Source organism: Peromyscus maniculatus, chromosome 6 (assembly GCF_049852395.1).
Source record: "Peromyscus maniculatus bairdii isolate BWxNUB_F1_BW_parent chromosome 6, HU_Pman_BW_mat_3.1, whole genome shotgun sequence".
NCBI classification, from domain to species: domain Eukaryota; kingdom Metazoa; phylum Chordata; class Mammalia; order Rodentia; family Cricetidae; genus Peromyscus; species Peromyscus maniculatus.
This window is the reverse complement of record NC_134857.1, coordinates 71,832,017-71,843,064: the sequence shown is the minus strand read 5'-3', so window position 1 is coordinate 71,843,064 and position 11,048 is coordinate 71,832,017. Positions and strand designations below refer to the sequence as shown.

Here is an 11,048-nt window from a genome sequence, read left to right as displayed (position 1 = left end):
CATCAGCCTCTTGATTGTTTTAATCACTAGTATTCCCACGGGTCAGTGTTTGCAACTGGCCGTGGGTGACACTCTGTTTGGGGTAGAAGTTCGACTCAGAACTTCTAGGTCAGGTAACAGCAAGTCACTGCACAGAGTAGGGATTGTGAACTTTGGTTACCCTTTCCTGTACACAGAGGGGCCGGTCCAGTCCTCACATTGATACGGATAGTTTTGGCTACTGCCTTCTTCTAAGGTCAAAGGGTTTTTATAATTATTATTTTTATCCATTACTCTATAATTATAATAGCTTTGATGGTATTTCTAACAGTCAATATGGAGTGATAACATTAAAACAAGGAATAAATTAAGTGACCATTTTAAGGAAAGCAGATGATTATTATTAGAGCTTATTTATTCACAGAACTGTAAGTCAATATTCAGAACAATGAGCCTGGACAAAGTAACCTGTTGTTTCTCTTTTATTTTACCTATCGGGTGCTCTTTCTCACATAAATAATTTTTAACTTAAAATGGATAAACTTATAAACTTAATATCACCTCTATTAGATATCACAGGCTAACAAATAAGAAGCCCAATGGCAAAAATGGGTTGCCTCTATTGGAGCTGTTGGCAAGTGAGTTATCATAGATGCCCAAATATTACAGACCATGTGTAAGGAGTGAATGAAGTGCCAAGTAAATGTCTGTTGTTAATATGATCCATGGAAATGGCAAAGCCTTCCTCAGGTGAGGCTTAGAGAAATAGCAAAGTCTTCCTTTGATCCAAGTATGAGTGTTTACAAATGATTGACTAGTGTTGCATAGAAACTATCAACCACAGTTGCTGCTCCCAAATGTTTATTGCCTGAGACTGCCCACTATAGAGCCTCCCCTATGGAGATTAGCTAAACTTGCCTCCTTATTTAGCTGTATACCATACATCTGACTTCTCCATCTAAATGTATATAATAAACTTTCTGAGTTCCTGTTTTGTGTGTGTGTGGTCTCCATGAGAGCACATGGTCACCCAATCCCTGCCCTTTTGTACTTTTATCTGTAAATCTGTCCTCTCTTCATTCCCCTGTTGCTCCAGTCAGGTCAGTCCCTAAAGCCATGTAGAGTGTGGCAGGTGTGTTCCTATTAGTTTTCACACACTCCAGTGGATGACCATATACCTAAGAGTATATAGGCAGCACTAAATGGACTCTATTCCCAAATGAGGAACTTTGCAAAATCAATGGCCACTAAAAGTAGGAGAATCCATTTTCTCAAGTTCAAGCCCCAGAATAGGTTACCAAGGAGCCAGTCCTAAACACATATACATATGAGCAAAACTAAATGGGCTCAGGTTTATTCATATATGCACACATACCAGTAATAAAGAAGAAGAGGTCATAAAGTAGAGAGAGAGCAGGGGTAATATAAGGATATAGAGGGGAGAAAGAACATGGGGTGTAAAGAGTGGAAATGCAGGGAATGCCAAGTGTTTGGAACACTGGGTTTTCATTTGCATGGTTGTGGGGTGTTACGCTTTCCTGTATGATTTTTACCTTGCTTTGTGGTAAATATTGATATATTTATGGAATTTCCTGTTCTTTCGCTGACATTATTTTTTAGTTTCATCTGATTATGACAAGAAATGATATTTTATATAATTTCAACCCTTCAAATATTATTAAAGCTTACCTTTAGTCTTTCCATGCATAAAAGGTAGTGAGTACTGAAGTAAATTAATACCAATAAGCACTGCATGAAAAAGCCCAATAACACCAAGCTCAGTGAGTCAGAAAAGAACAAATTGATCCCACATTTAGAAAGAAGAAGGGAATTAAAGAGGTTAGACCACAGATCAGTGAGATGCAGAAAAGAATAAGCAATAAAAAAGCCAAGAAGTGTGCTGGGAGAGATAGTTCAGTAGGTAAGAACACTGTCTGCTCTTCCAGAGGACCAGAGTTCAGTTTCTAGAACCCACATGGTAGCTCAAAAGTGTCTGTAACTCAAATTCTAAGAGATCTGATTCTCTCTTCTGGCCTCCATAGGCGCCAGGTCCACAAGTGATACACAGACATATGTGCAAGCAAAACATCCTTACCATAGTGAAGAGCCAACTCAGAAAATAAAACTAGACAAAAGCAGTAGACATTGTAAAAAACAAAGTGTATTATAATAGAATTTTGTAAATAACTGTGTGCCAACAAATGTTGTATTCCAAGAAATACGAATTTCACCATGATGGATTCATGACAAACTACAAACAGAGCAAGAAGATTGAATCTATGAATCTATGAATGATCTTCCAATAAATAAAGTACAGGCCCAAAGAGTCTTACTGGTGATGCTTGGGATGAATCCTGAGCCCCTCCTTGAATCACATTTGTATCAACATTCTTTTGTAGTTGTTTTCAGGTACAGAAATGTCTGTGGGCATTTCATTTTTACAAATGGAAGCTTGACTGGGTGGTGTTTTGACCTGAGGGCACAATTCCCTTTATTCCATTAAGCATCGTGGTTCTTAACTCTTTCAGTACAAGTCTCAGCTCCAACACTGAATTTCCTGCTGCTCTTTTTCTCCTCAAATATCATGTACTTATTTTTGCCCCACTTGTTCTTTTGTATTGTAGACCTGCATAAAAGTGATCACTAATAGACATACAACAGAGTCAATATTAGGCTTCCCTGAAATCTCCTCTGTGGATGAAATTAGTCCCCAATTTTTTAATTTAGCCTCAGGAAGATTTTTTGGAAAAGGAAAGAAAGCAGCCACATTCTTTGCTAAAATATCACAAGAATGGCCTGTCTCCAGCCCAGGTGCTAGTATTGTTCCCCTCTGAAACCTCTTAATCTGGGCTTCCATAGTCCATATTGTTCTCAGCATTGTTGTCTTCCAAGATTCTACTAGAATGGTCTATTAAGCCTTGATTACAACATTCAACAGATTTCCTTCTCTAAATTCCCAAAGTCTTCTACATTCCTTCAACGAACAGCATAGTCAGGTAGGTCTGTTATAGCAATATCCTACTCCTGGTACCAGTTTCTGCCTTAGTTACTTTTCTGTTGTTGTGAAGAGACATCAAAAATGACACTTACAGAAGAAAGAGTTTATTGGGACTTACAGTTTCAGAAGGTGAGTCCATGACCATCATTGCATGGATTATAGCAGGAGGCAGGTAGGCAGGGTGCTAGAGCAGTAGCTAAGAGCTTACATCTGATCTATAAGCAGGAAGCAGAGAGAGATCCAAGTGGGAATAACAGAGGTCTTTGAAACCTCAAAGTTCACCCACAATGACACTCTATTTCCAACAAAGCGGCATCTCTTAACGTTTCCCAAACTGTTCCACCAACTGGGGACCAAGTACTCATTCTCATTCAGATCAACACAAGGCACTTATAATCATGCATGACAATATGAGTTCACTACCAGGGACTTACATGATAGAAAAGAACTAATTCTTACACTTGTCTTCTGACTTCCATGTGTTCACCATGGCACACAAATATCCCTTCAACCTACAAAAAATATACAAATATCATTTTTAGAATGTATACAACATGACCTATTGCAAATTATTTTCTAAATAATTTAAAGAAAATTAAAAGAATTTTCATGAGAGAGATCGGTCTGTAGTTCTCTTTCTTTGTAGCATCCTTGTTTGGTTTAGGAATCAGGGTAATTGTAGCCTCATAGAGGAATTTGGTAATGTGCCTTCTGTTTCTATTGTGTGGAACAATTTAGAGAGTATTGGTATTAACTCTTCTTTGAAGATTTGGGAGAATTCTGTGCTGAAACCATCTGGTCCTGGGATTTTTTTGGTTGGGAGACTTTTAATGACTGTTTCTATTTCCTTAGGGGTTATTGGGCTATTTAAATAGTTTATCTGTTCTTGACTTAACTTAGGTATGTGGTACCTATCCAAAAAATTATCCATTTCTTTTAGATTTTCCAGTTTTGTGGAGTAGAGGATTTTGAAATATGACCTGATAATTCTCTGGATTTCCTCAATGCCTGTTGTTATGTCCCCGTTTTCATTTCTGATTTTGTTGATTTGGATGCTCTCTCTCTGTCTTTTGGTTAGTTTGAATAAGGGCATGTCTATCTTGTTGATTTTCTCAAAGAACCAACTCTTTGTTTCAATAATTTTTTGTATTGTTCACTTTGTTTCTATTTTATTGATTTCACCTCTCACTTTGATAATTTCCTGGTGTCTATTCTTCCTGGGAGACTTTGCTTCTTCTTGTTCTAAAGCTTTCAGGTGTGCTGTTAAGTCACTAGTGTGAGATTTTTCCAACTTCTTTATGTGGACATTTAGTGCTATGAATTTCTCTCTTAGCACTGCTTTCATAGTGTCCCATAAGTTTGAGTATGTGGTGTCTTCATTTTCATTGATCTCTAGGAAGTCTTTAATTTCTTTATTTCTTCCTTAATTCATTGGTGATTCAGTTGAGCATTATTCAGTTTCCATGAGATTGTAGGTTTTCTGTAGTTTTTGTTGTTGTTGAAATCTAACTTTAGCCGGGCGGTGGTGGCGCACGCCTTTAATCCCAGCACTCGGGAGGCAGAGGCAGGTGGATCTCTGTGAGTTCGAGGCCAGCCTGGGCTACAGAGCGAGATCCAGGAAAGGCGCAAAGCTACACAGAGAAACCCTGTCTCGAAAAACCAAAAAAAAAAAAGAAATCTAACTTTAAACCATGGTGGTCTGGTAGAACACAGGAGGTTATTCCAATTGTTTTGTATCTATTGAGATTTGCTTTGTGGCCAAGTATGTGGTTGATTTTAGAGAAGGTTCCATGGGGTGCTGAGAAGAAGGTATATTCTTTTTTTGTTAGGATGTAATGTTCTGTAGATATCTATTAGGTCCATTTGGGTCATGACATCAGTTAAGTCCTTTATTTCTCTGTTAAGTTTCGATTTGGGAGATCTGTCCAGTGGTGAAAGTGGGGTGTTGAAGTCTCCCACTATTAATGTGTGGGGACTTATATGTGGCTTAAGCTTTAGTAATGTTTCTTTTGCATATGTGGGTGCCCTTGTATTTGGGGCATAAATGTTCAGAATTGAAACTTCATCTTGGTGGATCTTTCCTGTGATCAGTATGTAATGCCTTTCTTGATCTCTTTTGATTGATTTTAGTTTGAAGTCAATTTTGCTGGATATCAGGATGGCTACACCTGCTTATTTCTTAAGACCGTTTGATTGGAAAGTCTTTTCCTGGCCTTTTATTCTTAGGTAGTGTCTGTCTTTGAATTTGAGATGTGTTTCTTGTATTCAGAAGAAAGATGGGTCCTGCTTTCGTATCCACTCTGTAAGCCTATGTTTTTTTATAGGTGAATTAAGTCCATTGATATTAAGGGATATTAATGACCAGTGATTGTTCATCCCTGTTATTTTTTGGTGGTAGTGTATGTGTATTTCTCTTCTTTGGGGTTTACTGCTGTGGCTTTATCTATTGCCTGTGTTTTTGAGGGTGTATCTGACTTCCTTGGGTTGGAATTTTCCTTCTAGTGCTTTCTGTAGGGCTGGGGTTGTGGATAGGTATTGTTTAAATCTGGCTTTGTCTTCAAATGTCTTGTTCCTTCTGTCTATGATGATTGAAAGTTTTGCTGGGTATATTAGTCTGAGCTGGCATCCATGGTCTCTTAGTGTCCCCTAAATTTATATTATTTGGGGCAAGCAAAAGGGCTCCGTGGTTAAAGGTGCTTGATCCCAAGCCTAACAGTCTAAGTCTTACACCTGATTTTAAAATTTATTGCAAATCTAAAATAATAAAGCCAGTGAGGTACTAGGATGAAGACATGCACACTAACTGGAAGTTATAGATTTAAATGATTCTACATAAACACTAACTGAATTTTCTTTCACAATATAAGATAATTGTTTTTGTTGTTTATGAATGTCTCAAGGGCTTATAGATAATGTACTTGGTCTTGTGTCCAGATTACAGAAGAAATGATTTTTCAGTTTGAGTTGGTTCTAGTTATGTTTTAACAAATTTCTATTTTATTCAACAACAAGAAGGAAGTTTGCCTGCAAAAGAGAGAACCATGTCACACAGAGCCCCCCAAAAGCCAATGGTTGGCTGATTGCGATGACTATAGAGACCTGATACATAAGTCAGGTCAAGGATTAAATTCTGGTTTCCTGAAGCAAACAGAGTGCTCCCACATCACTCATATATCACTTATACAGGTCATCTGAAGACTTGGGTATTGTCCTGAACACAGGCAGGGGTTTGGACCAGATGATATCTCAGCCTCCTCATCCTCAAAGGTGGAATTTGAGCTGAGCAGACTTGTCATTGAATCCAGGAGTCAATTCCTGACCTCTCCCTGTTACTAAGCCCTTTGGAGCAACCTAATTAGGAGAACAGATGTCATAGTTGGTGAGACAGCAGTATACATTCAGGTGATGTAACCATAACGTTTCACTCTGGCAGTCTCAGAGTGTAGGTTCCTATTGGGTGACTTGAGTCATTAGGAGTAGCTATTAATATGATAAATATTATGGATAATATTATTAATTAGTTAGAGGATTTAAGAGTCTTAAAATAACCAAAGTATGCATCATTCTGTGTTGAATTAACGAAAACAAAATACAAAGCCCAGGATGGTTTGTCAAGCATTTATAGTAGTCTATGCAAATAACACAATACATGGCAAAACAAAAATCAGAAGGACTGGGATGAAGACACTTGGCAGGCAGAGTGCATAGCATGTGCTGCATGGGAAAACACTTATTACCAAGTATAGAAAATAAAGTAGTTCAGCTAAAACTGTTCTTTAGAGAAGATGGAAAGTACCAATGTACAGGTAGAGCAAAAAGCCAAATCTCCCCTTAAAATGTATGGAGTCCCAATAGACCTTGACTATATATTAATATAGAGAGTGATTTGTTTTGATATGATATTAGAACAGAATAAAAATATTCAAACAATTTGGTGTCAGTATTTTGTTGAAAGAGTCTTGGTATCCATAGATAATCAAGTCTCTAAGAAAAAGTAGATATGAAGAGATGCATAGATAAGAAGATTGGTAAATAGATGGTAGGCCAATAGATAATTGACAGAAGACAGACAGACAGAAAGGAGTCATGAATTATAGACTATTATCTCTATAAATCTTTAAATAGGTAGGCAAAATCTCTGTCACGCTTCCTTGCCGCTCATCATGCTCATATGACTTGAACATATCACTAAAGTCTTAGCTAGTCCTTTATTCCCAAAAGCCTTCCTCTTGACTTGATTTATTCTGGCTTTGGTTTACAATCTCCCTGAGCTCAGTTTTCAAAGAACATTACAGTGTGACTCTCTCTACAACCATTTTGTCCTAGATTATATCTTAACTATTTTCATCAAAATCCTAAAATTGGGGACATTCAAACCCACCTTCCAGATAAAACTTTTAGAAGAGTAGAGAGTGATGGGAACCAGGAGGGTGAAGAGAACACAGGACTGTAAAAAACAATAGTTCAAATACATCCCGAAAATTAATAAGGACTCTAGTTCTTGGCCCTGTTAGGGAGGGAAGTGTTTCTTCTTACACATTTTGCCTCACATGGAAGAATATGCATACAGTATTTCACAGAACTTGTTATCTTCCCTTTTCTTCATGTCTATGAATATTATCCCCCCCATCCTATATGAACCTCTAAACCTCAAACCATACACTAATATAGAGAGCAAAGACATGTGTTCTGCTCATTTTAATGACCTGTTTTCTCACTTCCTATCTTACTACAGGACCATCTCAACCCTACCAGAAAAACAGTCATTTGAAAACAAGCCCATGGGAAACAGAGAGATGGCCCAGTGGTTAAGAGTGTACTGTTCCTACAGAGGCCAAGAGTCTGATTCCCAACACCATAAGAGGTTGTAACTCTAGCCCCAGTGGATCTGGCAACCTCTACAAGCCTCCATTGATACCTGCATGTACATGTACACACACACACACACACACACACACACACACACACACACACACACACTACATAGAACTACAAATCACATCTGTAAAAACAAACAGATGTGCTCCCTTCTGCAGCATGCTTACTAACGCTAGAGCATGACCTTGGCCTATGACCTAGCAAGATGATACAAAATTCATGATGCACTATACCTAAAAAATGTAAAACCAGTTGACAAATAATCAAGCCCATTTTCACCAGAAGCAAATACTGCTTTTAAATTATTAGTAGTATATATTAATTTTACAAAACAGGTATTCTCATAGCATTTTTCTTCATAACATGTATAACTATTTAGGACATATCCACTCATCTGTAATTACTATTTTAGTTTTTGTGTGTGCACCTCTCTGGTGTACAGTGAGTGTATATGTGTCTGGTGGGTGCACTTCCTACACAGGTGTATGAGGAGACAGAGGCTGCATAGGGATGTCTTTCCTTGGTCACTTCTCTACCTTCTTTATTTGAGACATGGTTCCTCACAGAACCTGAAGCTTCCTATTTTAGGCAAACCAAGTTGACATTTGTTAAGTATCTGTCATGATCTGTCATTTTCTCCAAGTAGATTTGATTATTATTTTCTAATACTTCGCTAACTTTTACAACACTGAACTAATTCTCATTACTGTTTTAATAGTACAGTTAAAAAGGGAAATATGAAGGCCAAAAATACTTCAACACAACCTCAGCTAGCCCCCTACCAGCCCAGGTCCTCATCTTGGATTTTGGTCCTGTAGATGTCTAACTGTGTGATGCAACCATACAGACTGGCAAGATTGTAGAAAGCTACATAAGCAGCCAAGCTTCAATACTGCTGCCTCATGGTATAGGCAGTAAATGAGATAGACAGAGAAATGAATAGTTCCTAAGGTTGATACTCTTCAAGTATGTGAAGGTAAGGATGACAGGAATCTATTTCCTCCTCACCTTATGCCTAAACCATAGTGCATTCCTGAACCCATGGCGGAAAGCAGGTGAGGAATATCTGGTCATCACTAGTCACATGGCCATGTGGCTGTCATGAGTCAAGACTATCCATGCCCAGCCACTGTCTCACAGGCTGAGCCAGAGCCCAGGATCAGAATAAAAGGACTCAGGGACAGCACACCTCCATCCAGTCCTCCTGAGGTGCTCAAAGGATCTTGTGCTGCCTGTCATCTTGGTAAGTGTCAACTGGGGGCAAGGGCATGGTTTGTACCAGAGAGATGCTGAGAGAAGAGCTATAGAAGAAGGTAGGAAGGGTCACAGAGCCTGGAGGTCCTTCTTACAGAAGACTTACAGTAGGCCAGAATGATGGGTAGTAGAAAAGGGCACTTTTACATCCATGAGGGACACTAGCAGTCAGGGTCCATATAACAAAGGGCTCTGCAGAGAAACAGCTTCTCTTTAGAGTGGGTCTGTCATAACAAGACCCCGAAGGACAGATTGTGCATCTGAAACAGAGTTCAAAGGGTTGCTCTGGAACAGCTTCAGGCCAGCATTCAAAGGAAGAGACGAAGGTAGAGCAGGGTAGCAGGTGCTCCTTTGAACTTTGAAAACCCACAGAGTTAAAGGTCTGGGATTGGTCACATACTCCTAAGAATGACTAGAATACTATCAGCCCCACTCTTGTGGTGCCATCCTGTTGGCCTGAGCATGGAGTGAATTAAGCATATGTGAAAGCTTGTCAGAGAACAGGGACAGAGATTCATGGTCCTGGTCTGCAGGAAATGATGGAGTTTTCAGACTTTTCATTGAGGGAAATCAGCTTGCTGATCCAGTAGTAACCTGGGTTCTTTGCAGTAATGGCTTGTATAGTAAAATCTTCTTTCAAGCTATGAGAAAGATCATTCTCTGTTTTAAAACACATTTTTCCTAGAAGTGATGCATTAATAAGATGATATCAGTTTGAAGACATATTTGGAATGACTTCTACTGCCACATTTGGTTGTGATTCGGAGCCTTTCAATATACCATTAGCTTTGTCATTCTCTGCTGGGCAACGAACGCCAGTTCTTACCTGACTTGTATGGGTTTCTGATATTCCCAAGACATAATGATGAGGATGTGAGAGAATGAGTGATTTAGACCTGAAATTACTAGAGATGGTGTTTCTATAATTACCATGGATGCTAAAGGTTCAGGGTGGGCAGAGTGGTTGCAGGCTCCTGGTACTAACTTTTCTTCGATTATCTCACAGTTACCGAGCACTCACCAGCCAAGATGTCCTGCCAGCAGAGCCAGCAACAGTGCCAGCCCCCTCCCAAGTGCGCTCCCAAGTGCCCTCCCAAGTGCCAGACTCCCAAGTGCCCTCCTAAATGCCCCCCAAAATGTCCTCCCAAGTGCCCCCCTGTGTCTTCCTGCTGTAGCCTGGGTTCTGGGGGCTGCTGTGGCTCCAGCTCTGGGGGAGGCTGTGGCTCCAGTTCTGGGGGCTGCTGCAGCTCTGGGGGTGGTGGCTGCTGCCTGAGCCACCACAGGCCCCGCAGATCTCTCCGACACAGACACCAGAGCTCTGGATGCTGTAGCAGTGGTGGCAGCAGTGGATGCTGTGGTAGCAGTGGTGGCAGCAGTGGATGCTGTGGCAGCAGTGGCGGCAGCAGTGGATGCTGTGGCAGCAGTGGTGGCAGCAGCTGTGGCAGTAGCCAACAGTCTGGTGGCTGTTGCTGACCTGGGTGAGGAAGACTTCAGACAAGTGTTGCAGGAGGAAGCCATGTTCAGAAGACCAGTTCACAAGTGCTACTTTCCTCCCCTTCTGTCTTCATGTCCTTGGTTGTGAGATGCTGAAAACCTGTATCAAATTCTGATTTTGCCCCAATGATCTAATATCTTCTTCAATATTTTGTGATAATAAAGTCTTCCTTATTGAGACTCCCAAAACTCTTGTTTATCTTTGCCAAAATCACCCTTGCACATTAGATTTAATATCTAGGGCTCAGTGGTGCCTTGAATTGACTAGAAGTTTATATCAGTAGTGTGATGTAATTAGTGATATGGGTCACTCCACAGAGTACAGGTAATAAAATGTCTGTCATCCTTTAGTCCATACATAAGGCCAATTCAACAGTCATGTTCAGTTTTGGCTACTTTCGTTCTTTGGCTACCTGTGTGTGTTCTCTGTTATCTCTAGTTATCT

At 39.8% G+C, this 11,048-nt stretch overlaps 1 protein-coding gene across 1 annotated transcript; it reads left to right on the top strand.

Annotated features, from left to right (window-relative positions):
* Positions 1–8,956: 8,956 nt before the first annotated feature.
* On the top strand, positions 8,957–10,809 carry LOC143274032 (uncharacterized). The gene is made up of 2 exons (XM_076575314.1): positions 8,957–9,098; positions 10,116–10,809. The coding sequence occupies exons 1-2, from the start codon at positions 8,957–8,959 to the stop codon at positions 10,580–10,582; spliced, it is 609 nt and encodes a 202-aa protein (XP_076431429.1). The 3' UTR covers positions 10,583–10,809.
* Positions 10,810–11,048: the final 239 nt, after the last annotated feature.

Bases quoted from the DNA above. Each gene is read 5' to 3' on its own strand.
- LOC143274032 (XM_076575314.1), top strand. From the start codon at position 8,957: ATGAGTCAAGACTATCCATGCCCAGCCACTGTCTCACAGGCTGAGCCA. The intron at 9,099-10,115 runs GTAAGTGTCAAC...ATTATCTCACAG, and splicing joins TTGTGCTGCCTGTCATCTTG to TTACCGAGCACTCACCAGCC.